This window comes from Trachypithecus francoisi, unplaced genomic scaffold (genome assembly GCF_009764315.1).
Source record: "Trachypithecus francoisi isolate TF-2019V2 unplaced genomic scaffold, Tfra_2.0 Lachesis_group7, whole genome shotgun sequence".
NCBI classification, from domain to species: Eukaryota; Metazoa; Chordata; class Mammalia; order Primates; family Cercopithecidae; genus Trachypithecus; species Trachypithecus francoisi.
The window spans coordinates 99,224,162-99,250,761 of record NW_022681472.1 but is presented as its reverse complement, the minus strand read 5'-3'; the positions used below and the strand labels follow the sequence as shown (position 1 = coordinate 99,250,761).

Below are 26,600 nucleotides of genomic sequence, written 5' to 3'. Positions count from 1 at the left end.
CAGGAGGCTGAGGCAGGAGAATTGCTCGAACCCGGGAGTCGGAGGTTGCGGTGAGCCGAGATGGCGCCACTGCACTCCAGCCTGGGTGACAGAGTGAGACTCTGTCTCAAAAAAAAAAAAGAAAAACTCTACTTTGGCCAGGTGTGGTGACTCACACCTGTAATTCCAGCACTTTGGGAGAACAAGGCAGGAGGATAACTTGAGGCCAGGAGTTTAAGGCCAGCCTGGGCAACATAGTGAGACCCTGGGCTGGGCGTGGTGGCTCACGCCTGTAATCTCAGCACTTTGGGAGGCCGAGGTGGAGGGATCACGAGGTCAGGAGATTGAGACCATCCTGGTTAACACGGTGAAATCTCGTCTCTACTAAAAATACAAAAAAAAAAAAAAAAAAAACTAGCCGGGTTTGATGGTGGGTGCCTGTAGTCCCAGCTACTCCGGAGGCTGAGGCAGGAGAATGGCGTGAACCCGGGAGGCGGAGCTTGTGTGAGCCTAGATGGCGCCACTGCCCTCTAGTCTAGGGGACAGAGTGAGAGTCCGTGTCAAAACAAACAAACAAACAAACAAAAAAACATAGTGAGACCCTGTTTCTACCAAACAAACAAACAAAAAAACCTAGCCAGGCATAGTGGTGCATGCATCTGTGGTTCCAGCTACTTAGGAGGCTGAGGTGGGAGGATGACTTGACCCTGGGAGGTCAAGGCTTCAATGAGCTATGGTTGCACCACTGTACTCCAGCCTGAGTGACAGAGTGAGACCCTATCTCAAAAAAAAAAAAAGTAAACAAAATAAAAAAGAAAAATACTCTACTCCATTTTTTTCCTAATTATAGGAATTATTTTATTTTATTTTATTTGAGACAGAGTCTCATTCTGTTGCACAGGCTGGAGTGAGGTGGCGTGATCTCAGCTTACTGCAACCTCTGCCTCCCGGGTTCAAGCGATTCTCCTGCCTCAGCCTCCCAAATAGCTGGGATTACAGGTGCCTGCCATCACACCTGGCTAATTTTTGTGTTTTTTTAGTAGAGACGGGGTTTCACCATGTTGGCCAGGTTGGTCTCGAACTCCTGACCTCAGGTGATCTGCCCGCCTCAGCTTCCCTAAGTGCTGGGATTACAGGTGTGAGCCAACACGCCTGGCCAATAATTACTTAAATTGTCATGATTTCTGTTGGGATTCAGTACAGTTGCCCCCAGTCTCCTGGAGCAGTAGTCTCAGGGATGCTGCCCCCACTTGCAAAGGTGAGGGGCCCTGCGATGGCTTCGCTCAAGTAGCCAGGGAAGGGAGCATGAGAATCCCAGGAGAGTCTACAAATCAGCAAGTGGAAACTAGACCCATCAAACAAGCAAAAGAGAAAAATGATGTAAACTACGTAATAATCATAATGTAAGAAAAAGCCAGAAAACCAAAGTAACTGTGCAGAAGTGTCCCTTTAAAGACAGACTGGATAGAAGAAGAAAGTCCTTCATATGATCTAAAATGCAAGCCTACTGTCACTATTGAGGGTGGCTCCCCTGTCCCTGGGGAGGTCTGTCCTTAGGTCCTGGTCCTCAGCCTCTGGTGGGCTACCTGCCCCATCCCCTTCCTTGAGGTTATGGCCCAGATGTGGTGCCTCCTCCAGGGCATCTGCCTGCTTGCCGTGACCTCCATGTGACAATACCAGGGCCCTTTCCCCCCAGAAACAGGCCTAGCCTCCCTTGTGGCGGCTCCAGCACTGCCTGGTGCATCCCTTTGCCTTCACCCCCTCCCATGCTCTCCTAGTGTGCTCTTGGCTGGCTCTGTCCCTGAGCCCTGACCTGCCCTGGTTGCTGCTGTCCAGCTCCTGCTGTTGCTGGGCCCCATCCTGCAGGGCAGCCACACACCCACCTTTCTTGATCCCTTCAGATGCTGTGCCAACCGTGACTGCCCAGATACCACACCCAGTTGCCTTGACCCATGTCCTGGCATGGCCAGGCCTAGAGGCTGTGACTGGTGGCCAGTGGGCAGTCAGATGGGTGGGTGCAGAGGCTTGAATCCCATATCCCTTCCCCCACAACACACTTGGGCTTGGCTGGGCCAAAGAAGCTCCCATCTTCTAGGAGGAGGATTCCTGGAGGGAGCCAGAGACTTGGGACAGTTCTGGGCACCCACTGGTCATTTGGCCCATAGGGGACCGGAGGTCAGAGGTCAGGCCAACCCTGCCACGGGGGTGATCGGAACTGCTGGGTCCTGACCCTGAAGGCCTGGAATGTGGCTGAAGCCTGGGGGCAGGGGCAGCCGCTGACCTCACAATGGCAGGGTCTATTGTCCTTGGCTGGCCCGCTGGCCCCCGCCAGCTGCCGCCCCTGGCTGCCAGGCATGTCCCTCCTCAGCAGCTATGAGGGCCTGCGGCAGGAGATCCAGCGGCTGGCACAGGAGAACGAAGAACTGCGGCGGCTGGTGCAGCTCATCCAGGAGAACCAGGAGCTGAAGCTGGTGCTCAGGAACCGCAGCAGCAGCCTGGGCTTCTGCAGCTCTGGGTTCCTGGCTGAGGTGGCTGCCAGTCCCCGGCCGCTCAGGCGGAGAACAATCAAACTCAAGAATGCTGAGAGAGGTGAGCTGTACCGTGGCTCCAAGACTCTGTGGAGTTGGGCAAACCTGCTGGGTGCTGCGGGGCATCTGGAGCAAAGCTAAGGCCCTGGGGCTCTTTCAGGACGTGCAGCAGGGAGAAGGTGCCAGGCCTGGAAAAGTGACCTCTGAGCAGAGCCTGAGCGGGCAAGGGAGCTGCAAGGCTAGGGCGTGGCTTTCCAGGCCCGGGAAACAGCCTGTGCCAGGCCCTGAGATGGGTGCAAGTTGGCTGTGCCTGAAGCTGTCAGAGCTGCTGCAGTGGCAGACTTTGTTCTCCCAGCCCTCTGTTCTTTGGTGGTGGGGGCAGCCACAGCCCTGGGGGAAAATGATGGAAGCCTGGCGTCGGGTGGAGGTGTGAGAAGTAGCGGCTCTGTGTTCTGAAGGTGGACATAACAGGACTTCTGGCAGGTTGGGTGTGGGGATGAGAATGAGGCTGGGGAAGCTTGCTGGGTGCAGGAGCTGCTGCTGGAGTGGGCCACTGGTAGGTGGCCTGGGGCCTGGTTTTGGGAAGTGTCTGGCCATGCAGTCAGAGGTGCCACTAGAGAGTAGGGGCCAGGCCATCCTGCAGGCCTGGAGCTGCCTTTGGTCGCTGTGAAGGGGCTGCGTGGCATTGCCAAGGGGAAGCTGGGACCCACCAACATCGAGGGACAGAGATAAAGGCCCAGTGGGCCAGGAGGCAGGTGGGGGTGGGGGTGGGGGCAGGCAGGTGGGGCAGCCAGGGGAGGCCTGGGGTGGGTGGGAGTTGGTCTTCGTTGGTCTGCCCCTGAGATGTGCAGTGGAGTGGGGTCAGGAGAGCCCCGGATGCAGGCAGAGGTGGGAGGTGGACACCTGGAGGTGCACAGCAGTGGGGTGCCCCTGGGGAGCGTGGGGACAGGCCGTTAGAGGGTGTGGCTGTGAGTGGATAGCACAGGCCCCTAGAGTGAACAGAGGGGCGAGGGGGTGGCTGGGGATGGTGGTGGGCAGTGAGAGAGTCTGGGGTCTGCAGCATAGGCCTGGCAGGCAGCCTGAGTGCGTACAGGGTGGCAGATGGTGGGGGCATGGGAATCTCTCCTGATAGATCCTGGGCTGAGAGGCTGTGCTGGGGACGGGTGGAAACCAGAAGGCAGGGCACTCCCATAGGAGTATGGGCTGGCCGGGGCAAGGCTGTATGGCTGGTGGGGAGGGTCCTGGGCTGAAGTGGGGTTGCTGACCAGAGCTGCTTCCCAGGGACTGCTCAGAGCAGGCGGGTGGGGCTCCCGCATGTGGGTGTGGCATGATCATCTGGGGCCTCAGCTGGGCCTCAAGATGGGGAAGGCACTAGGACATCTGTGGGCATGGGTCTGGGGGCAACATCACAGCGGGCACCCGCCACTCGGAGGGCAGTCATCTGGACGTGAGCAGCAGCCCATCCACGGGGAGGGGGTCCTGAGTGCCTGATCCTGGGCCCCAACCCTGTCTATGGGGAGCTGGAGTCCACTGCCCTTGGCACAAATGTTACAGGAAAGGGGTCCCAATCCAGACCCCAAAGAGGGTTCTTGGATTTCTTGAAAGAAAGAATTCAGGCGAGTGCCTAAAGTGAAAGCACGTTTATTAAGAAAGTAGAGGAATAAAGAATGGCTACTCCACAGACAGCAGCCCCGAGGGCTGCTGCTTGCCCTTTCTCTTTGAGACGGAGTCTCACTCTGTTGCCAAGCTGGAGTACGGTGGAGCACGGCAAGCTCCACCTCCCAGGTTCAAGCGATTCTCCTGCCTCAGCCTCTTGAGTAGCTGGGATTACAGGCGTGTGCCACCACACCCAGCTAATTTTTGTATTTTTAGTAGAGACTGGTTTCACTATGTTAGCCAGGATGGTCTCCATCTCTTGACCTCATGACCCACCCCCTCAGCCTCCCAAAGTGCTGGGATTACAGGTGTGAGCCACCGCCCTGGGCCAGTTGCCCATTTTTATGGTTATTTCTTGATGATACGCTAAACGAGGGATGGATTATTAGTGCCTCCCCTTTCTAGACCATAGAGGGTAACTTCCTGCTGTTGCTGTGGCCCTTGTAAACTGTCATGGCGCTGGGGGAGTGTAGGACGATGGTTTTGATGGGTTTGGCCAGCTTCTTTACTGCAACCTGTTTTATCAGATACAGGTTTTTTGTTGTTGGTGGTGGTTTTTGTTTTTGAGACGGAGTCTCGCCCCTCGCTCTGTTGCCCAGGCTGGAGTGCAGTTGCACGATCTGCGCTCACTGCAGCCTCTGCCTCCCAGGTTCCAGTGATTCTCCTGCCTCAGCCTCCCAGTAGCTGAGATTACAGGCACATGCCACATGCCCGACTAATTTTTGTATTTTTAGTAGAGACGGGGTTTCAACCATGTTGGCCAGGCTGGGAGATACAGGTTTTTATGACCTGTATCTTGCGCTGACCTCCTATCTCATCCTGTGACTTAGAATGCATTAATCCTCTGGGAATGCAGCCCAGTAGGTTTCGGCCTCATTTTATCCAGCTCCTATTCAAGATGGAGTTGCTCTGGTTCACACGCCTCTGACACAAGGAGAGCTGGAGGGAAGGGAGACTCGGTGAAGAGGGCCAGAGATACCGCACAGGAGAGGCCCGCGGGGCCGAGAGCGGGGCTGGTAGAGAAAGCCGCAGGGCCTCCTTCCCTTTCCCGTCTGTCCTTCAATGCCCCCTCACCCGGGGAAGGACGTCCGCCAGTGGGAAGCCCTGCTGTGGCCCGCGCTGCCAGCTCCCCTTGCCCGGGACACCTGGAGGTGGGATCCTGGGGCGCCTACGCTCGGCGAGCCCAGGCCCGGCGCTGGAGCCCCGAGGGCCGCAGAGCCAAGGTGCCCTTGAGCCGGCGCGGGCAGCCTGGGGAGGCGCAGGGCCAGGACAGAGGCGCGGGGGGCGGACCGGGCCTGACGCAACCGCGAGTGCCGGGACCAGTGGCGCGGGGGGCGGGCCCGGCAGGCTCCTCCCCGAGGCGAGGCTGGTGCGGGCAGGGCCGCTGGGAGCGCAGCCAGAGCCGACCGCGAGCGACCCAGCCGGAGCCGAGCGCCCAGGTGGGACCTGCGCAGGGCGGCCTCCCCTCCTCAGCCCCTTCCCCGCTGCCTCCCGGGCCGCTACTCACGCGTCCCCACCTCGGGCCGCCCTGTCGGTGCTCAGGCTCCGTCCAGTCCTCGGGCCCACCTGGCTTGGGCCGAAGGTCGAGCAAAGAGGGAAGTGGGGTCCCCCGGCCAGCTCGCCCCAAACCTCCTTCCCGCACTCCCGTGCCTCTTTCGTGCTGAGGGACCCCCCTCCGAGGGCTCCAGGGTCCAGCGTCGCCCCCGCCTCCCGTGCCTGCTCCACTGCCTGGGTTTCAGCCCAATCCAGGGCCCAGAGAAGCGCGATGCGGGGCATGGGGGCATCAGGCCCTTGACCGCCGGCCAGGGTCTCGCTGGGGCCCAGGCTGCCCTTGGAGCTGGGCCTGCTGCTCTGGCTCTGCCCAGAGTCGTGCCCGTGGGTCTCTCCCTCAGGAACCCCCTGCACGCGCAGGGCAGGGCTGGGGAACCTCTACTTCCACTCGCAGGTGAGCCCGGACTGACCCCACCTCTGTCTAGTTTTTCCAGGGCTACCAGCTGAAGAGCTCCTGTGGGATCCCAGCCCCACCACCATGGGCAGCCCCGAGGGCCGCTTCCACTTTGCCATCGACCGTGGGGGTACCTTCACAGACGTCTTTGCCCAGTGCCCAGGGGGGCACGTGCGGGTCTTAAAACTGCTTTCAGAAGACCCTGCCAACTACGCAGATGCGCCAACCGAAGGGATCCGCCGCATCCTAGAGCAGGTGGGCCAGGGCAGAGCGGGTGGACAGGGACCCCACGGCCAGAAACGCCACACTGACCACGTGGTCCCCAGGAGGCCGGTATGCTCCTGCCCCGGGACCGGCCGCTGGACTCCAGTCATATCGCCAGTATCCGCATGGGCACCACAGTGGCCACCAATGCACTGCTGGAGCGGAAGGGGGAGCGGGTGGCGCTGCTGGTGACGCGTGGCTTCCGAGACCTGCTGCACATTGGCACCCAAGCCCGCGGGGACCTCTTTGACCTGGTGAGCTCCTTGCTGGCTGGGGACCAGGTTGTGTGGCATACACCCCTCAGGGATGCCTTGAGCCTGTGGGGAGAGCAGTTGTTGGATTAGTGATGGCTCACGGGCACCAGCTGACAAAGAAAGAGGAAGCTCCAGGAATTCTCAGTGGGACCCCAAGTTCCCCTAGCCCTTGGAGTGGGCACAGGATGCCCTGTTCCTGCCTGCCGCCATGCCCGCCCTGGATGCTGGCATGGGGCTACCCAAGCTAGCCCTGTTCAGGCAGGGGAGGGGTGGAACCTCTGCACCTACTGCTGCATTTCCAGAAGAAGCTGCCTCCGTGGGGGTGGAACAGTTGGCTGCACTCAGCTGCCTGGGGGCGGAGAGCTGCCCCCTGGGTGAGCGGTGCTGGGGCTGCCAGGTATGACTCTCCTGAGCCTGCCAACCTGCCTGTTGGGACATAACCACTCACCTGTACCACACACCCACACAGGACCCTGGCATGCACCCTTGGGCCTGGGCCTTTTCTGAGCCTCTGCCTGCCCCCAGGCTGTGCCCATGCCCGAGGTGCTGTATGAAGAGGTGCTGGAGGTGGATGAACGCGTGGTGCTGCACCGTGGAGAGGCAGGCACCGGGACGCCTGTCAAGGGTGTGTGTGCTGTTGCTGGTGTGGGATCTGGGGCCGGAGGGTCCTGCTGTCCTGTGACGGGGCCTCCTGGGCTTTCCTGGCAGGCCGCACGGGGGACCTGCTGGAAGTGCAGCAGCCTGTGGACCTGGGGACCCTGCGTGGAAAGCTGGAGGGGCTGCTGTCTCGAGGCACCCGCAGCCTGGCCGTGGTGCTCATGCATTCGTACACGTGAGTGAGGTGGGTTGTGGGCCGTGGGAGCAGGTGCTGGGCCTGGTGGGAGACGAGGTGCCACTGGGTTTTTGTCATAGGTGGGCCCAGCACGAGCAGCAGGTGGGTGCGCTGGCGCGGGAGCTGGGCTTCACACACGTGTCACTGTCTTCGGAGGCCATGCCCATGGTGCGCATCGTCCCTCGGGGGCACACAGCCTGTGCCGACGCCTACCTCACGCCCGCCATCCAACGCTACGTGCAGGGCTTCCGCCGTGGCTTCCAGGGCCAACTCAAGGTGAGGCCATGAGGCCCCTCCACCACCTACTCCTGGGCCTGGGCCTCGGCCTGCCCAGCCCATCATGGCCCACCTGCTGCCTGCTCATAGCCCCTTGTGGCGCACCTTCTGCCCGCTCACAGCCCCTCGGGGTGCACCTGCTGCCTGCTCACAGCCCCTTGTGGCGCACCTGCTGCCCGCTCACAGGACGTGCAGGTGTTGTTCATGCGCTCTGATGGTGGCCTGGCACCCATGGACGCCTTCAGCGGCTCCCGTGCTGTGCTCTCGGGCCCGGCCGGCGGCGTGGTGGGCTATTCAGCTACCACATACCAGCAGGAGGGTGGCCAGCCTGTCATCGGCTTTGACATGGGAGGTATGAGGGCTGAGGGCTGGGGTCTCGGGGAGGCCCCGCTGCTGGGCCCCTGGGTCTTTAAGAGACCCACCAGCACCCCACCCCTGCCAGGCACGTCCACGGATGTGAGCCGCTACGCTGGGGAATTTGAGCATGTCTTCGAGGCCACCACAGCTGGTGTCACCCTTCAGGCCCCGCAGCTGGACATCAACACCGTGGCGGCGGGAGGGGGTTCCCGCCTCTTCTTCAGGTCAGCTCTCCTGCTTCCCAGGCCAGGACTCCAGTCCTGTCTGCCTCCTCACGTCCAACCCCAGCCCTTCCTTCCCCTAGGTCTGGCCTCTTTGTGGTTGGGCCCGAGTCAGCAGGAGCCCACCCAGGACCCGCCTGCTACCGCAAAGGTAAGAGTCAGGATCTGCCTGGCCTGGCTTTGCCCTCCGCTTGCTGCCCCAGGCCCAGCCCCTCCCATCAGCCCTATCCCTGCTGCCTGCTCCTGCTCCACTGCCTCCAGCCCCCAAGCCCCACATCCTGTCCACCTCCCAGGGGGCCCTTTGACAGTGACGGATGCTAATCTGGTCCTGGGTCGCCTGCTGCCTGCTTCCTTCCCTTGCATTTTTGGGCCGGGAGAGGACCAACCACTTTCCCCCGAGGCCTCCCGCAAAGCCCTGGAGGCTGTGGCCACTGAGGTCAACAGCTTCCTGACCAACGGGCCCTGCCCGGCCTCCCCGCTGAGCCTGGAGGAGGTAGCCATGGGGTTTGTGCGTGTGGCCAACGAGGCCATGTGCCGGCCCATCCGTGCACTCACGCAGGTACGTCCACCTCTGCTCTCCCGCCTGTCCTGCCCCCAGCCCTGCTCCCTGCCCCACGCCTCCCGCTCAGTCGGGGAGCTGGATGGGGTAGGGTAGGAGAGCCCACTGACCCCTTCTGTCTCCCTAGGCAAGAGGCCATGACCCCTCAGCCCATGTGCTGGCCTGCTTTGGGGGAGCTGGTGGGCAGCATGCATGTGCCATTGCCCGGGCCCTGGGCATGGACACCGTGCACATCCACAGGTGGGCCTAGGTGTGGGTGCACGGAGGTGCGTGTGATCTGCACTGGCTTGGGAGGTGACCCCCCTATTGCCATGCTGCCCATCCCTGCAGGCACAGTGGGCTGCTGTCGGCCCTGGGGCTGGCCCTGGCTGACGTGGTGCACGAGGCACAGGAGCCCTGCTCCCTGCTCTACGCGCCTGAGACCTTCATGCAGCTGGACCAGAGGCTGAGCCGCCTGGAGGAGCAGTGTGTGGACGCCCTGCAGGCCCAGGGCTTCCCCAGGTGGTTTCCCAGGGTGCCCTGGACAGAGGGCTTACGTTGTCCCCCTTGGTGGGTTTTCTGCCTGATGACTTCCCAGGTGGTCCCGGGGTGCACGAGAAGCAGAACAGGTGTCCTTGCCGGGCGCTGGGTGGGGTGGGGGGCAGGGCAGGGGGTTTGGTGTGAGTGTCCCCAACCACCTGCTGCAGGTCCCAGATCAGCACTGAGAGCTTCCTGCACCTGCGCTACCAGGGCACGGACTGTGCTCTGATGGTGTCTGCCCACCAGCACCCAGCCACAGCCCGCTCGCCCCGTGCGGGGGACTTCGGGGCAGCCTTTGTGGAGCGGTACGTGAGTTTGCCGACTCCGGATCCCTGGCAAAGGGCCTTCCTGTCTGGCCACCTCACGCTGACCACTCCTTGGGCCCCATGGGGAGTGCAGGTACATGAGGGAGTTTGGCTTTGTCATCCCTGAGCGGCCAGTGGTCGTGGACGATGTGCGAGTGAGGGGCACTGGCCGCAGTGGTCTTCGCCTCGAGGATGCCCCCAAAGCCCCGACCGGGCCTCCCCGGGTGGACAAGGTTGGTGGTCCTGCCCGTACCACCCTGACAGCACCCATGGGGCACTGGGATGGGGACCAAGCCCTGTGAGAGGCATTGGGGAGGGTGCTGGGCCCGGGTGCTGCACTCACCCACACCCTCTGCAGATGACCCAGTGCTACTTTGAGGGGGGCTACCAGGAGACCCCTGTGTACCTGCTGGGAGAGCTGGGCTATGGGCACAAGCTCCACGGGCCCTGCCTCATCATCGACAGTAACAGGTGGGCTGAGGTCCAACCAGGGTGGAGGATGTGGAGGGGTCAACCGTGGGGCCCCTGGTGCAGGGCTCTCTGGCCCAAGGCTGCAGGGGCCTGCAGGACTCTGTATCCTACCATCATTGGGGTGTCCCCTGGCCTGGGGCTGTGGCATCTCTGGTTGGAGGGGTGTCGCCTGGCTCTATGCAGCCCCTCTGTGCCCTCTGCTCCCCAGCACCATCCTGGTGGAGCCAGGTTGCCAGGCAGAGGTGACCGAGACAGGGGACATCCGCATCTCTGTGGGGGCCGAAGTCCCTGGCGCAGTGGGCACCCAACTGGACCCTATCCAGCTGTCCATCTTCTCACACCGCTTCATGAGCATTGCTGGTAAGTGGCCGCTGCCAGGTTCCCTGCTGCCTGGCTCCCTGTGGGATAAGGCGCCGGCTGTGTCATGGGGTGGCTGGCAGGGCTGTACCCAAAGGGAGAGGCAGAAGCAGGACCCCCTGGTGACGGGGCAGCCAGTGTGGCTGCAGCACTGGCATGGTGCAGCTGGCCATGAGAACAAGCCTTGGGCAAGGAGGACACTTTCCCCCTCTTACCTGTAACCATGTGATCCGGGGAGTGAACTCCTAGCTAAGGATGGGATACTGAGGGCAGCACAGGGAACCCATCTGTGCAGGGTCAGGCCAGCGGCTTGCTGGGAGCCCAGGGGTCAAGAGCTTAGGAACCAGGTTCTTGCTGTGCCAGGCAGGGTGGGAGGGTCGAGGAGTGGCACTGGGTTCTTGCTGGGGGCTCCAAGCGGGACGGGGGAGGAAGGTGGTGTCCTTTGCATAGGCTAAGGCACATGGTCACCTTGGTCTTCCCCAGGAAAAAGCTGCTGGGTTCTGGGTTTGAGCCCTGGTGGGTCCTGTTCCTCCCTTTCCCGGGGCCATGCTGCGGGTGAATGGGGCCAGCAGGCATCTGGTCACTTTGTGCTCCCAGAGCAGATGGGCCGCATCCTGCAGCGCACAGCCATCTCCACCAACATCAAGGAGCGCCTCGACTTCTCCTGTGCTCTCTTTGGGCCCGATGGGGGGCTGGTGTCCAATGCCCCCCACATCCCTGTGCACCTGGGTGCCATGCAGGAGACGGTGCAGTTCCAGGTGCGGTGGACCCTCCCCCGCCCTCCTACCCCTCCCTCACCTCGCCCTCCCACACCTCCCTCGCCTCGCCCTTCTATCCCCCTCCCTCACCCTCCACCCCACCCCCTCCCCCCACCCCACTCTGGCCCCTGCTCCCCTGTGCCCACTCTGCACCCATTTCCTGGTTTCAGATCCAGCACCTGGGGGCTGATCTCCACCCTGGCGACGTGCTACTGAGCAACCATCCCAGTGCCGGGGGCAGCCACCTGCCAGACCTGACTGTTATCACACCGGTGAGGGGTGCTGCCCACCTGCCTCTGCTTGGGCAGGGGTGGCCGATGTAGCTGACCGTGGCTTTCCACCCGCTAGGTGTTTTGGCCGGGTCAGACGCGGCCTGTTTTCTATGTGGCCAGCCGAGGGCACCATGCAGACATTGGCGGTATCACACCGGGCTCCATGCCCCCCCACTCCACCATGCTGCAACAGGAGGGTGCTGTCTTTCTGTCCTTCAAACTCGTCCAGGGGGGTGTCTTCCAAGAGGAGGGTGAGTGAGAGTGGGGTGGGGTGGGCCTTCTGCAGACTGGGACACATGGCCACTGCTGGCAAGCAGGCCTGGCTGGACCACGGGGTGCAGCCCACAGACCCAGGCCTGCCTTGAGGCTGGGAGGAGATAGATGGTTACCCCAAAGGGCAACTGCAGATCAGATCCCAGGAGCTGAGATGAATTCAGCCTGGGCCCAGGAAGGCCTCCTGAGGGGTGGTTTTGTGGGTGGAGAGTTAGCCAAGACGTGGAGGGTCAGGGTGCTGGAGGGAGAGAAGCCTGTTTCAAGGCGGGTGGCTGCTTGTGGTGTGTGCAGCCATACTGGGTGGAGTCTGCAGAGAAACAGCAGGGCAGGGCAGGGCCCAAAGGCCCCTGCGGTACTTTCTGGGCCTAGGTCTGGGTCACTGGGTGGGGTGGTCATGAAAGGCTTTCAGCTGCTCCTGTGCTAATCTCCCACTGTGCCCACGGGCAGAGAGGATACGGGGTCTGAGAGTGGCCTGGAGGCTGGGGGACAAGAGTGGGGGCAGCTGCAGTTACCCTGGATGATGCTGAGTCTCGGGCTGAGTGGAGGGTGAGGGGCGGGGGTGGGGGACTGTTTTGGATGCGGAAGGAAGTGGGTATTTGGAGGGATTTGGGAGAGGGGGCCAGGGGTCAATTTTGGGCAGCTGGAGGTGGAGGCCCTGGCACTGAGCAGCTGCAGGAAAGTGGGATGGAGGCTGCAGGGGTGCCTGTGGTGGGGGTGGGGATGGGGGTAGGAGACACAGGGAAAACAAGCCCTGGTCTGAGGCTGCAGGTCTGGGAGCCCAGGGGAAGTGGCGTGGCTGGGGTGGAGGGTGGGGATGGAGGGTGGGTGTAATGGAACCACAGGCTGTTCTGGGTGTTGAGGACACAAATAGAGTGGCCCATTTCTGGCTGCTGCCGTGATCAGTGTGAGCTGGGGGCAGGGGGTGTGGACCACAGAGGGACATGCACAGAGGACCCTGAGCCAGGCTCAAGGAGAGGGGCTTTCCTGAGGTGGGGAGCAGTCCCAGGCCAGACCTCACTGCTTTCTAGGGACCAGAGACCTTGTCTGGATTTGGGAAACCTGGGTTGGGGGTGCAGACAGGGTTGGCCAGGGGCTCAGTGATGACACTGTCCATCCAGCGGTGACTGAGGCCCTGCGGGCGCCAGGCAAGGTCCCCAACTGTAGCGGAACCAGAAACCTGCATGACAACCTGTCGGACCTCCGTGCCCAGGTGGCAGCCAACCAGAAGGGCATCCAGCTGGTGGGGGAGCTCATTGGGCAGTACGGCCTGGACGTGGTGCAGGCCTACATGGGCCATATTCAGGTGGGCCTGGGCACAGGAGTGTGGGCAGCAGGGCCATCCTGCAGGTGGCCTGGCTGCCACTGATCCTGCTCCCTGCCAGGCGAACGCTGAGCTGGCCGTGCGCGACATGTTGCGTGCCTTTGGAACCTCCCGGCAGGCCCAGGGCCTGCCCCTGGAGGTGTCCTCGGAAGACCACATGGACGACGGTTCCCCTATCCGCCTCCGCGTGCAGATCAACCTGAGTCAGGTGGGCTGCAGGGATGGCGCTCTGGGCAGCAGGGCCATGGTGCAGCTGCTGATGGCCTCTCTCTTCCCTCCGGTGCGCAGGGCAGCGCTGTGTTTGACTTCAGCGGCACTGGGCCGGAGGTGTTCGGTAATCTCAACGCACCGCGGGCCATAACCCTGTCCGCCCTCATCTACTGCCTGCGCTGTCTGGTGGGCCGCGACATCCCGCTCAACCAGGTTCGCAGGGGTGTGTGAGCGAGAGCGGGCCCCAGCCCGAGGTCACCCTGAGTGCGCCTCCTGGGCCCAGCCACGGACTGACCCCATGGGTGCTGGGGGCCCACCCCAAGAGCCCCTGAGAGCCGCCCGCCCCGCACAGGGCTGCCTGGCGCCAGTGCGCGTCGTGATTCCCCAAGGCTCCATCCTGGACCCGTCGCCCGAGGCGGCGGTGGTGGGCGGCAACGTGCTCACGTCGCAGCGCGTGGTGGATGTCATCCTGGGGGCCTTTGGGGCCTGCGCCGCCTCCCAGGTGCGGGGGCGGGGTGAGCGCGGTCGGGGCGGGCCGGGTGGGCAGGCTGGAGTAGGAGTGGGCGGGCGAGGTGGGGACGCCCCGCCCCAGCCCAGCGCCGCGACCGAGTGCTCTGGCCAGGGCTGCATGAACAACGTGACGCTGGGCAACGCCCACATGGGCTACTACGAGACGGTGGCGGGCGGCGCGGGCGCGGGTCCTAGTTGGCACGGGCGCAGCGGCGTGCACAGCCATATGACCAACACGCGCATCACCGACCCCGAAATCCTGGAGAGCCGGTGAGCGGCGTGCGCGGAGCCTGGGGGCGCAACCAGGTGGGAGCCGGGGCTCGGCCACACTAAGTCTTCGCCCTTGTCCTCGCCCTCACAGGTACCCGGTCATCCTGCGCCGCTTCGAGCTGCGGCGGGGCTCGGGGGGCAGAGGCCGCTTCCGGGGCGGCGACGGCGTCACCCGCGAGCTGGTCTTTCGCGAGGAGGCGCTGCTGTCAGTGCTGACCGAGCGCCGCGCCTTCCAGCCCTACGGGCTCCACGGTGAGCGGGTCCCCAGCCCTCGCGGCCCTCCCTGCCCCCGCCCCCGCCCCCGGTCCCGGCCCCGCCCCGGCCCCCCGGTCCCTCTGGACTCTTCGCCTCGCTCCGCAGGGGGGGAGCCCGGTGCCCGCGGCCTAAACCTGCTGATACGCAAAAACGGCCGGACGGTGAATCTGGGCGGCAAGACGTCGGTGACCGTGTACCCTGGGGTAAGGGCCATGGCCTGTCCTGTCCCTCTCCTCTCCCGGCCCCATCCCACAGACGGGGGACAGTTGCAGACATGACCAGAGGCCGACTTTAATTTGGCCCCCGAAGGAAAGGGGGCGCGTACCAGGCCTCTGTGGTCCACGGGGGCGGGTGATGGACCCTGCCCCGCGGGGAGGGGACTGCGCAGGTGACAGGGAGGGGCCACAACTGCGCTGAGCCCGTACCCCCCCAACAGGATGTGTTCTGTCTCCACACGCCCGGCGGCGGTGGCTATGGGGACCCCGAGGACCCCGCCCCACCGCCGGGGTCACCCCCGCAAGCACTGGCCTTTCCCGAGCACGGCAGCGTCTATGAGTACCGCCGGGCCCAGGAGGCCGTGTGAAGGTCCTGCAATAAAGGTGCCTTAAGTCACCCGGTTCTGGGGACGCAGCTACGGCGCCTAGTTCGTGCTCCGAGTCGTGTCTGTGCGCGCTGGCTGCACGCCTGTCATCTGTGCCTGCCTTAGGAGGACACCCAGACTCGGAGCTGCAGGCTCACTACCAGGTGGTCCGTGAGCCCCGCCAGGGCGGTACTGAACGTCACCTGCTCCACCTCCTGGGGGCGGGAATCAGGCCAGCGCCGCAGGCCCAGCCACCCGGGCCCTGGCACTCACTGGGCTCAGGAGGCCCCCAGGAACTCCGCAGTTCGTGATGTAGTCCAGGCGCTGACCTCTCCAGGGCTTAGCTCGGCGGCTTCTGCCGGGAGGGCCGGCCAGGTAGAGGTGGCGCCCTTTCTCCTGCTCCAGGGTCCTGGAAGGGCGGCGGTATCACCAAGGCCAGGGCCGCTTTGCGCGCTTCAGGCGGGCAGTGCCTACCTCCAGGTCGCCACTCGCCGCCTCAGCATCTCGGGGGAGGAGGCCACGGAGTGGTGGAGCACGAGGCTGCGCAGTGCAGTCCCTGGGGGATCTGGGGGAGGGAGGCATCAGCCGGAGCCTCGGCCGACAGCACTCCCCTGGTGCACTCCCCGCTCCGGTACCCTCCCCCGAAGCACGAGACCCAGGGCCCAGGGCTGCTCTTGGCGCGTGCCCGTCCGGCAGGGGTCCTGGAAGCGGCGGAAGAGCTGGCGCTACTGCTCCACCGCAGAGCGAGGCTGGAGCGCGGTGGGCGGGGCCGGGCCTCCTGGCTCCGCCCCTGCCTCCCTACCCTCCCCTCCTGCTGGACCTTTCGAGCAGTTATCGAAGTTTAGGTCTCCCAGGAGCACGCGTAAAGCCACGACCCCTCCACTTTGTTCGCTCTCGGCCTCAAACTTTGGCTCAGTCCAGCAGCAGCGTCAGCTGTTTGTTGCGCAAGGGCCCGTCCTCTGCGCGGGGAAGGAGGGTGGGGTGGGCTCGGCTCCAGATTCGGGCCCGCATCTTGGACAGTCAGCTTCTGGCTCCCCAGTTCCTGATCTGTGAGCCCGACGGACACCTCTCAGGAATTCCCATGCCTGGGGCAGTGAACAAAGGGCGGGAGATGGGGGGCGGGGTGCAGGGGAATGTAGGGATCAGCAGCCGCCACGGAGAGGCGGGACCTGTTCTGAGAACCCACCCGCAGGGCTCACCAGCCGGTGCTTGCAAGTGCGTGCAGTGCAGGAATCCCACGATGTGGCGCCCGTCCAGGCTGCCCAGCCGCGCCTGCAACACCACGGACGGCCCCAGCTTCCCTCGCCTTCTTGGCCGAACCCCGCCCCCTCTGTGCTCTGGGCGGGGTAGGCCAGTACCTGTGTGGACAATAGTCCCTTGGAGGCCAGCGCATCCTCGCCACGCGCGTGGGGGAAGCAACGGAAGGTGGCGCACAGCAGCGGGTAGCACGAGGCCCCCAGTAGCCAGCTGTCCAGTAGCAGCCCGCTGTCCAGTAGCTTGAGGTGCGGCCCGGTCTGTAGGCCAAGTGTGCTCACGTCGTACAGCACCGGGCCCAGGTTGGGCGTCAGGCTATTCACCAAGCGACGAGCTGCGCGCAGATCGAATACCTCCTGCAGGCAAAGTCCAGACCCACGGGCAGCGAGGCCACCAGCGTCCCGCGCGGCGCCCTGGGCCACGGCTGGCTGCAGTCCGTAGCCCTATAGAGCGCGGCGCAAATGGCCTCAGCCGGTCGCTGGCTGTGCGGCAGATTGCTGAAGCGCGCCAGCCGGTCCAGGAGCAGCACAGATTGGCCGTGAGGAAGACGAAGCAGTGCCCGGGTTCAGGAGGCGGGCGCCAGAGCGCGGGCTGCGCCCAGCACAGCGGAGGGGGGCGGTAGCAGAAGGGGCGGCGCCAAACCTGCAGCGCCAGCCAGAGTGGCAGGCGGGTCAGCGCCCAGGGCAGGCCGACCACCACCAGCAGCAGCAGCGCCACGACGCCGCCCGCCGCCCTTCTCAGCCACCCCAGGCTGATCAGGCTCGCCGTTGGTGCACAGCAGCCCAGCAGCTGGTCCAGGGCCCAGTAGGCCGGGAAGAGCAGCTCGTGGGCCAAGCCGTGGAGGGCGTGCAATGCCGGGTGCGGAAAGGGCAAGGGCCACAGGGCGTCAGTCGCCGGGGGCCAGTCGGGCGGGGATTGCAGGGTACACCTAACTCTTCGGCCGCGGGGCGCCGGGGAGACTCATTGGCTTCCAGAGGACAAGCTGACTCCTCGGTGCATCAGCGCGAGCTGCGGGGGAGTCACGGGTGAAGGCCGCGTGGCACAGCGTGTGCGCAAAGCGGGTGAGGTGCTGACCCAGCGAGCCTGGCGGAGGCGCGGGCGTAGGCAGAGGGACGCTTCAGAAAGAAAACCCGAAAGGGACCTCATCTCAAATCCCTACCCTGGATCCTCCTTGCCCCGCCCCATACACCCGCGAAGGTCTCGCAGGGAACCTGTGAGGTCCGCCCGACGCAAGCGGGATCGGGATGCAGCCAGCGGGAAGTGGAGGACGACAGTTTTTGAGTGCGGGCTGCGCAGCACTGGTGAGGAGCAAACAATGTGCTCTGCCCCCGGCTCCCCTGTACCCGCTCCCACGCAGGTCAGCATGGAATAAATCGCGCACTCCGGCTGCCCAGACGGCAGAATCCACCCCACCCGCTACGCGTCTCTCTGCGGCCCCGCAGCGTGGGTCGCCTGAGTTCAAAGACCTGACACCTGAGGAGGGATGGACTCCCGCCCAGCGCCCCGCAAAGTCCCCCAAAAGGCCAGCTCGCAGTGGTGACGGCCCTGTGGCCCTACCCCATGGAGCTTCCAATCGAAGGGGAGGGACTGTTGGTTCTGCCCTGCGGGTAGCTCTCCGGGTGCACGCGAGCCAGACGGAAGCGTTTCCCGGTTCTGGAGCGCTCCCGCATACCCTCAGGACGGCCGGTAGCTCCCAGGCTCTGCTGGCCTCCCACCTTTCTTTTTTTTTTTTTTTTTTGAGGCGGAGTCTCACTCTGTCGCCCAGGCTGGAGTGCAGTGGCCGAATCTCAGCTCGCTGCAAGCTCCGCCTCCCGGGTTTATGCCATTCTCCTGCCTCAGCCTCCCGAGTAGCTGGGACTACAGGCGCCCGCCACCTCGCCCGGCTAGTTTTTTGTATTTTTTTTAGTAGAGACGGGGTTTCACTGTGTTAGCCAGGATGGTCTCGATCTCCTGACCTCGTGATCTGCCCATCTCGGCCTCCCAAAGTGCTGGGATTACAGGCTTGAGCCACCGCGCCCGGCCCCTCCCACCTTTCTAATTGGGCCTGTGAACCAGCATGCACTCTCCCGGTCAGCTGGGTGCAAGCGTCTCTTAAATAGCCCTGGGAGTTTGGGTGAGGGCTGCCCTTCCTGTTGGCTGGCAGGGAGGTGGAGGGGCTGCTGGCAGGAGCTCTTCCCTGCCCTTCCCAGGGACTAAGAGGCTGTGTGTGTGGCTGGATTCCCTGCAGGCCTGGGAGTGGGGAGGGCAGAGGCAGGAAGCTCAGCAGCCCGGGCATCCCTGGAGGGCCTGGCACACCCTGCATACCCTCTCCTTCCCTGGACTCCTTGCTGGTTGCTGAAAGATTCCCATTGGAACTCAGACCTTGTGGGTCCATTGTTGCCTCCTGCTATCCTTTCTGTCTGGCAAGCACTGGTGCCCCAGGACCCTCCTCAGTTGGGGTTTTGATCTCGCTCCCATTGCAGCCAGCCTCCTTGCCTTCCTGCGTCCAGACTTGCTCCTGTCTCACCCTGTGGTGTGGGCCCCTCTGCGCTTTTCTACACTGCGCTTTCCTACACTGCGCTTCTCCCCTCCCATGTCTTCCTCCCCAGGGACTTCCCATCCTGGCTGGCTCCCTCAGCTTCCTGCACTCTCCACAAGCCCTTCCCAGCACCCCATCTGCCCTTAGTGCACTGTGGGAGGCCCCTGGCCTGCCCCCAAATCCTGCTTGTGCTCCTCAGCTCCTGCAGCAGGTGGTGTCTGCCCTTGCCAGCTCTGAATCCCTCTCAAAGTCTCCAGGACCTGTGGGATGGCCTTGGTGTCTTGGGAAGGGGCCGCCACTTTGCTGGGCTGCCTCATGCCCAGGTTGGGGTGAGGATGCTTTCTCCTGGCTCTTCTCCCTTGAATGTCCTCTTGTCCTCAAGGTCTGGAAGACCGCCCCCCTCCGCCCCTCACCCAGCCCCGGCCTAGTATGGAGGCAGGGATCCCACACCCACATCCTTGTCTCCTCCCACCTCTGCCAGCTCGGTGCCCCTCGCCACTGTGGCAGGCACAGAGCCACGGCCCTTCCCTCCCTGCTCTACCCCTTCCTGGTTCCTACCCTTCCCCATCCAGGTCCCAGAAGCTCCCACTGCTCTCAGTGCCATGGGAGGGGATCCTGGGGACCTTCAGATCAACCCCTCACAGACCACTGCTGAGCCTTGGCCTCTCGGGCTCTCGCAGAGGGTCCAGGATGGGCATTGGCCTCCAGGGTAGGCAGCGCTAAAGGGGCACGGTGCAGGGGCCCGGTAAGCCACCCCAGAGGAGGCAGCACCACCCAGGAGTGCTGGCGCAGGCCCAGCGACCAGCGTCTGTGGGAAGCTTTAATGGCTGTGCAGAAGGCTGTGGGGTTGAGCGAGCCTGGACCTCCCAGCTCCAGCATCACCAGATGAACATGGGCTTGCCGTCATCGTGCGCCAGCTGGTTGAGGCAGGAGAGCAGCAGCAGCGCGTCGGTGAGCATGCTAGGGTGCACGGTCTCTACTAGCACGCGCTGCAGGAAGTCCACAGTGTAGGTGCCGCCCTCGGACGCCGCCAGCTCCGGGCGCTCTCGCAGGATGCCATAGGCGTTCACCAGCTGTTCGGTCAGCGCAGGGTGCACCCGCCCGTTGTAGCCCAGACTCTGCAGCTTGTTCATGATGCTCACGTAACGCTGTGTGAGCATCTGGCACAGCTCCTCGTCCAGCTTGTGGTCACTGGGGTTCAGGGAGGCCTGCGGGGAGAGCATCCATCAGGGACCCTCCCTTGCCACACCTCCACACACAGGCAGGTAAGGGGAAGACCGAGGGGCACATGAGGCTGTGAGACGGCCAGGATCTGAGGGGTGTGCGGTGGGGAGGTTCTGCGAGGGACCTCAAGGGTTTAGGACAGGGGAGCCCAGTGGGCAGAGCCTGACAGAGAGGTCTTCAAGGCCTGATCCAGGCAGGGCAGGTGGCTCCCAAAGCTCCCCAGTGGGGCCTCATCCACAGGGTGGAAGAGGATGTCCCAACGCTGTCGTCTGCTCCACCCACCACCAGGGATTGCAGCTGGGCTGAGGCCTCCAGGGACTGAGGACAGGGGCCGTGGCTAGGCCTCTGGAGGCGCACAGGGTCCCCTGACCCAGGGGTCTGGGGTCTTTCCCAGGCCTCCTCTTGGCTCCCTGCTCTGCTCCCTCTCAGTGTCTGAAGGCCCCCCTTCCTTACCCTGGCCTCCATCCTCAACACCCTCTAGCCTGCACACCCCCTAGGGAACTCCCTTTCTTCCCCCAGCACTGAACTGACAACCCCAGCCGAGTGTTGGCCCCAGCACTGAGGGGCCTGTCTCCTTCACCTGCCTCCTCCTCGGCCTGGAAACCAGCACATCTGGGTCAGTTTCCACTCACTTCCTCATGCCCTGTGTCCTCCCACCAGCCAGGCAGTGACTGGGTCCCACCCTAAGGCATGTAATCATGAAGGCAGCCCCTCCCACCCCGCCTGCCACTGCCCCCTGGATCTGTGACCTGGGCAGTTGTGGAAGGCGCAGTGCCCAGCTCAATGCTCTGTTGGCACCATCCTGAAGTTCTAAGTTTTGAATTATTTTCATTTTGCACTAGGCCCTGCCAATTTTGCAGCCTGTCTCAGGTGCAGCTGCCCCCGCCTCCAGGCTTGGCCCTGCCCGCTCTCTGCACAGGCCCACGGAGCCACGGGTCCGAAGTGGAGTTGGGTGGGCTAGCCCCTGCCTGAGCTCTTCCTACAGTTTCCACTGCTCCAACACTTGGGGGAGGACCACCCTCCAGTGTCCCCCAATCTGTTCCTGCACCTCTCTTCCAGCTACGTCCTACTGTGTCCCAGACGTCTGCCTCACGTGGTGGTCCCCAACCTGCTGGGAACACTCTTGCCCAGACAAGCTGTTCAGGCACCACCCCTTGGGGAAGTCTCCCAGGCCGGTCGTGTGCTCAGGGTACCAGGCTTGGGGCTGGACTTAGGACTGGGCCCAGTTAATGTGACGCCAACCTCTGCTAAGTGCTCCCAGAGCCTGCACTCAGCACCCCTGTTGCCTGGGACGTGCCTGGGATGCGCCTCTCTCTCCCCAGCTGGAGGTTCTTGGCCCCTGAGCCTTCTAGGCAAATGAGCAATATGCACAGTTGTGGGGACAGGAAGACATCATCGAGGTTCAGCACAGGAGTAAGGGCCCGCGGACAGCCATGCTTAACGGCTGCTTCTGCACCACACTGGGCCTGAGCCTCAGTTTTGCTGCTGGGATGTGAAGGAAATCACGGTGCCACCTGCAGGAGTGTTCTGAGGGTTACAGGCAGCGGCCCCAGTGAGCACTGAGCACCAGGTCACGCAGGGGCCCCACCCTGGGGTATGGCAGTGCCCTCACATCTCACAGTGCAGCGAGTTGTGTTGTGTCTTGTTGTTGTTTTGAGACGGAGTCTCGCTCTGTCGCCCAGGGTGGAGTCCAGTGGTTCGATCTCGGCTCACTGCAACCTCCGCCTCCCGGGTTCAAGGGATTCTTCTGCCTCAGCATCCTAAGTAGCTGGGATTACAGGCGCATGCCACCACGCCTGGCTAATGTTTTAGTATTTTTAGTAGAGACGGGGTTTCATCACGTTGGCCAGGCTGGTCTCAAACTCCTGACTTCAGGTGATCTGCCCGCCTCGGCTTCCTACAGTGCTGGGATGACAGGCGTGAGCCACCATGCCTGGCTGAGGTGTGTCAGTTGTGTCTTATAAATATCAGCCTGTCTTAAAAATATTCCTTCAAGGCCGGGTGCGGTGGCTCAAGCCTGTAATCCTAGCACTTTGGGAGGCTGAGACGGGCGGATCACGAGGTCAGGAGATCGAGACCATCCTGGCTAACACAGTGAAACCCCGTCTCTACTAAAAAATACAAAAAACGAGCCAGGCGAGGTGGTGGGCACCTGTAGTCCCAGCTACTTGGGAGGCTGAGGCTGGAGAATGGCGTAAACCCAGGAGGCGGAGCTTGCAGTGAGCTGAGGTCCGGCCACTGCACTCCAGCCTGGGCGACAGAGCGAGACTCCGTCTCAAAAAAAAAAAAAAAAAAAATTAAAGCTGGGCCCATACCTGTAATCCCAGCACTTTGGGAGGCAGAGGCAGGCGGATCACTTGAGGCAGGGAGTTTGAGACCAGCCTGGCCAACGTGACAAAACCCCATCTCTACCAAAAAAATACACAAAAATTAGCCGGGTGTGGTGGCAGGTGCCTGTAATCCCAGCTACTCGAGAGGCCGAGGCAGGAGAATTGCTTGAACCCAGGAGGTGGAGGCTGCAGTGAGCTGAAATTGTACCACTGCACTCCAGCCTGTGTGACAGGATCAAGACTCTGTCTCAAAAATAAATAAATAAAAAAAATTAAAAAAATATATAAACAAATTAGCCAGGTGTGTTGGTGCATGCCTGTAGTCCCAGTTAGCAGGGAGGCTGAGAAGGGAGGGCCACTTGAGTGAACCATGATTATGCCACTGCACTCCAGCCTGGGCGACAGAGTGAGACCCCATCTTAAAAAAAAATTGCAGTAGGGAAAGGCTGTGAAGAAGTCCTCTCGCACACAGGCCTGTAACAGGATTTATCACAAAAACTTCCTCAAGAGTGCAGGATTCCAAGACACTGCTTGCTCAAGGCCACTCGCTTAACAGTGGCCTTCACCAATGAACAAGACCACTGCAGTGTGCTTCTGTGACTTCTAAACTTGGTTTCAAGGCAGCTTACATGGACGTCTCTGTCTTTAAAAGCTTCCCTTTTGGGGTCGGGCGCGGTGGCTCATGCCTGTAATCCCTGCACTTTGGGAGGCTGAGGCGGGCAGATCACCTGAGGTCGGGAGTTTGAGACCAGCCTGGCCAACATGGAGAAACCCCATCTCTACTAAAAATACAAAAAAGTTAGTCGGGCGTGGTGGTGCATGCCTGTAATCCCAACTACTTGGGAGGCTGAGGCAGGAGAATTGCTTGTACCTGGGAGGCAGAGGTTGTAGTGATCCAAGATCGCACCATTGCGCTGCAGCCTGGGCGCCAAGAGCGAAACACCATCTCAAACAACAACAACAGCAACAACAACAACAATATATATATATATATATATATGTTAGCTGGGCGTGGTAGTGTAAACCTGTGGTAACCAGCTACTTGGGAGGCTTGAACTCCCAGGAGTTCATGCTTGCAGTGAGCTAGGATCACGCCACTGTTCTTCAACCTGGGCTGTCTTGAAAGAAGAGGCTGGGGCAGCAGAATCGTTTGAACTGAGAGGCAGAGGTTGCAGTGAGCTGGGTATATACACTATTGTGTGCTCTTTTTTTTTTTTCAGGTGGAGTCTTGGTTTGTTGCCCAGGCTAGAGTGTAATGGTGCAATCTCAGCTCATCCTGGGCAGGTGACAGAGTGAGAGTCCATCTGAAAACAAAAAAACTGAACAAACAAAAACCCCCACACACAAAACTAACCAAAGGATGCTTTAACCAGAGGCAAAGCTCAAACCTGGACCCACGCAGCTCACAGTAGCTGCTGCTCAGGCTACACACAGGCCTGCAATCCACAGATAAACACAGCTGGAGAGAAAAAGCGGCCGGGAGTGCAGCTGGGCTGTTTTCTCAAGAGAAGCCCAAGTGGTAAGTAGCGATGCAGCTGCCCTCCCTGCCCGGCAGCCGCACATCCCCAATCCAGCTTCCCCGTGCCTTCTACAGCCTGCCACACGCGTGGCACAGACGCACACTCGGGCATGTTGGTAAAGCATCATCCTCCACGTGCGTCCACAGAGGAGGCCATCTTGGTGGCAGAGGGCAAGAGCCGCCCGACCTTGCTGAAACCCCCCACCTCACCTTCCTCGGAGGAGACTTTGGGCTCCCACTGCCAGACGCCCCAACACCCGCCGGCCATTGGCACTGAGCAGTCAGCTTCCTCTATCCCAGGGACTCCTCAGGTCATGGCATGTTTGGCCTGGCCAGAATGCAGGGTCCCCACGGCCCCTCATGGGCCAGCCTGCCCCCTGTCCCTGCAGGCCCCTGGCCACACACCTGGATGATCTTCTCCGGGATGTTGGAGACAGTGAAGCCGTAGAGCCGCACGCGCTCTGGGAAGATGCTGGACAGGATCCTTCGGTCCAGCTGGAAGGCGATCTCACCCACCAGCCTCTCCCAGGCCACCTGCTTCGACTCTGGGGACACAGGGTCTCATCAGCCCAGGTGAGAGGGTGAGAGGGCCTGGGGTCAGCAACCCAGGCAGGCGGCAGGGAGAGGGACTGGGGGCCCGACTCGCATGGAGCCCGCAGTGTCACTGACCTCGGGCGCTCTCCGGGAACTTGCTCGTCTTGCGGTGGGCCAGCTTCCGTTCCACCTCCATCATGCTCTTCCTCGATGGTTCCGTGGCGCGTGGACCCCGAGAGTCATTGACTGAAGCCGGGGAGGATGACGTACGAGGTGGGGAGTGGGGGTTGTGTGGAGGAGAGTGGGGGGCAGGCAGGTTCCGGATTGGGGAATTGTGCATTCGGGAAGGGGGATGGGGGGCACCCTGGGTGATGTGAGTGGTGCTTGAGGGGGTGTAGCTGGTGGCAACCTGGGGGGTGAGGGCGGGGGCAGAGGCAAGGACAGTGACCGTGGGGGAGGTAGTGGGGGAGGTGGGGGCAGATGCAGGGACCACTTGTTCCTGGGTGGCACTGGGCTGAGTCTGTGTGTCTGAAGTGTTGAAGGAGAAGGCCGTCTCGGGAGCAGGTGCGCCCATGGCTCCAACGGGGGTGGAGGTCTGGAGGGGTGTGCCTGCAAACGCCGTACTGAGAGGCTCTGGGTCCTGGGTCGACCGGGGGGGCTCAGTGGAGAGTGGGACTAGTGATGTGGAGGGGACAGAAACGAAAGGAGGGGGATTAGAGTGAGGTGAGAGGGCTCTGCCCCCCGACTCTGCCACCCACCACCCAGCACACCCGTTACCTTTGGTGGTGGCAGCAGGTAGCACGCAAGCTGGGGAGTGGGGCCCAGAGGGGCCTCTGCGGAGTGGCTCAGCCAGCCGCAGCCTTGGGGCCTCTGGCAGGACCAGGTTGCCCATGGGGTTGGCCAGCAGGTTCTGAGAGACCCCTAGTGGGGTGGCAGTGGAGCTGAGGAGGGGGCTGCTCAGAGAGACGGCCACCGTGCCCGTCACAGGGGCTATCAGGGGACTGCTCTGGGACACGGCCACAGGGCCTGCCAGGGGGCTGCTGGGAGTCAGGGGGCCAGTGGAGGGCAGGCCCAGGGAACTGGCCAGCGTGCCCGTTGGGGGCCCTGCCACGGGGCTGGTCAGGAAGCCGGTGAGGGGGCTGCTCTGTGACAGCGATGCTGGGCCGGACAGCAGTGTGCTGAGGGTGCCTGTCAGGGGGCTCATGAGTGAGCCCGGCGTGGTGCTGGGCTGCAAGCTGGTTAGCATCTCGGCCAGGGGTGTCAAGGCCATGATCCCCACTTCTTCCAGGACTGGTTCATTTGCCACTGCTGGGGACGGGGGCAGGAAGACACCTGGGAACATAGAGAAAGCACTAAGACCCTGGGGAGCCCCTCCAGACCAAGGGGAGGGTGGTCGCAGGCTCTCCCTCTGTGGTAGGGCCTGGCCACAGTGCCCTTCTGTCCCCAATGAGCTGACTGGTCTGACCTGGCCTCTCTGAGCCTCACTTCTTAGGCAGGCCAGGGTGGTGGCCTCTCTGCCTCTGTGGGCGTCCGTGCCTGCTCAGGGGAGCCTGGGAGTGGTTCCCCAAGGCCTCATCTCCAGCCCTGATTTTTGTGTCAGTTCTCCCAGGCTCTCTTCTCTGACCACTTGCCCACTGCCCCCAGCCATGAGGACGTCCCGCTGCCCTTTCCTCAGCCGTGCCCACCCCTTGCCCAGCAGAGAGTCCAAGCAGCTGAACTCTCAGGTCACCAAGTTGGCCCCTCTGTTTTTCAGTGGAGAGAAGAGGGCCCCGGCCTCCTGACCACTATCTTTGTGATGGGGAATAAGCCCCACCAGGTGGGGGCTCCTTGGGGGTCTGTGCTGCAATGGGCAGAGCCTCACGTGGCCCAGCACCCATGCATGGTCCCTGCCCTGTGGAGCTTGCCGTGGCCTGAACAGGGATGCAGGTCAGAGCTGGTCACACACCCAGGTCCCAGACATTGCTTTATGCTCTCTTCCTGCCCCCGGAGCCTGCTCTCCTTGGTCCCGGAGGAGTACTCCTTTTACTGGCCACTGTTTCGGGGAGAAGCCCCCTGATCCCCTGGGGGTGCAGCCGCTGGCAGGAGTGGTGGGAGTGCAGAGAAGGTTTTTATGAGTATGTAATTTCATTGTAAACTTCCACTTTTGTTGTTATAAAAGTAGTACATGCTTATTATAGAGAAAGAATGGAAATACAGAAAAAAAGATGAAAAACCACAGATAGTTCCATCATCCCACGGTTAGTCTCTAT

General features: G+C 62.3%; 2 protein-coding genes and 1 long non-coding RNA gene across 11 annotated transcripts in view; 2 read left to right on the top strand and 1 right to left on the bottom strand.

Moving 5' to 3' along the window:
• Positions 1–2,243: 2,243 nt before the first annotated feature.
• OPLAH (5-oxoprolinase, ATP-hydrolysing) lies at positions 2,244–15,035 on the top strand. 5 transcript variants are annotated; one of them, XM_033203238.1, is made up of 27 exons: positions 2,244–2,568; positions 6,140–6,363; positions 6,435–6,626; positions 7,152–7,251; positions 7,335–7,458; positions 7,539–7,734; positions 7,921–8,086; positions 8,177–8,315; positions 8,396–8,463; positions 8,606–8,871; positions 8,999–9,111; positions 9,202–9,372; positions 9,558–9,695; positions 9,790–9,928; positions 10,054–10,166; positions 10,375–10,526; positions 11,121–11,281; positions 11,452–11,553; positions 11,630–11,804; positions 12,945–13,129; positions 13,209–13,355; positions 13,436–13,570; positions 13,710–13,859; positions 13,980–14,137; positions 14,229–14,389; positions 14,498–14,595; positions 14,829–15,035. In XM_033203238.1, the coding sequence occupies exons 1-27, from the start codon at positions 2,334–2,336 to the stop codon at positions 14,973–14,975; spliced, it is 4,155 nt and encodes a 1,384-aa protein (XP_033059129.1). In that variant the 5' UTR covers positions 2,244–2,333; the 3' UTR covers positions 14,976–15,035. The 5 variants fall into 5 exon arrangements, with proteins under 5 accessions (XP_033059129.1, XP_033059127.1, XP_033059128.1 ...); XM_033203236.1 differs by having other exon boundaries at positions 11,079–11,281; XM_033203237.1 differs by having other exon boundaries at positions 2,286–2,568; positions 6,149–6,363; positions 11,079–11,281.
• SPATC1 (spermatogenesis and centriole associated 1) overlaps positions 14,668–26,600 on the bottom strand; it is a 41,479-nt gene continuing 29,546 nt past the window's right edge. The window contains exons 2-8 of one of the 5 annotated variants that reach the window (XR_004435439.1): positions 25,129–25,683; positions 24,487–25,026; positions 24,223–24,362; positions 18,257–19,952; positions 16,331–17,941; positions 16,172–16,244; positions 14,668–16,057 (exon numbers count right to left, since the gene is read on the bottom strand). Coding sequence is in view for 2 of the 5 variants with exons in the window: in XM_033203245.1 (XP_033059136.1) it covers positions 19,623–19,952; positions 24,223–24,362; positions 24,487–25,026; positions 25,129–25,683 (1,565 nt within the window). In the remaining 3 variants the exon portion in view is untranslated. Of the gene's footprint in view, positions 17,942–18,256; positions 19,953–24,222; positions 24,363–24,486; positions 25,027–25,128; positions 25,684–26,600 lie in introns of those variants that run through there. The other 4 variants (XR_004435437.1, XR_004435438.1, XM_033203245.1 and 1 more) reach the window with 4 other exon arrangements.
• Positions 19,603–21,015, top strand: LOC117079437. The gene is made up of 3 exons (XR_004435441.1): positions 19,603–19,695; positions 20,488–20,584; positions 20,811–21,015. It is a non-coding gene; the product is annotated as an uncharacterized LOC117079437 (long non-coding RNA).

What these genes read in the sequence shown, in the direction of transcription:
- OPLAH (XM_033203236.1), top strand. Translation starts at nt 2,334, where the DNA reads ATGTCCCTCCTCAGCAGCTATGAGGGCCTGCGGCAGGAGATCCAGCGG. An exon ending in CCTACATGGGCCATATTCAG is followed by an intron (nt 13,130 to 13,208) that starts GTGGGCCTGGGC and finishes GCTCCCTGCCAG; the next exon opens with GCGAACGCTGAGCTGGCCGT. An exon ending in CGGTGACCGTGTACCCTGGG is followed by an intron (nt 14,596 to 14,828) that starts GTAAGGGCCATG and finishes CCCCCCCAACAG; the next exon opens with GATGTGTTCTGTCTCCACAC.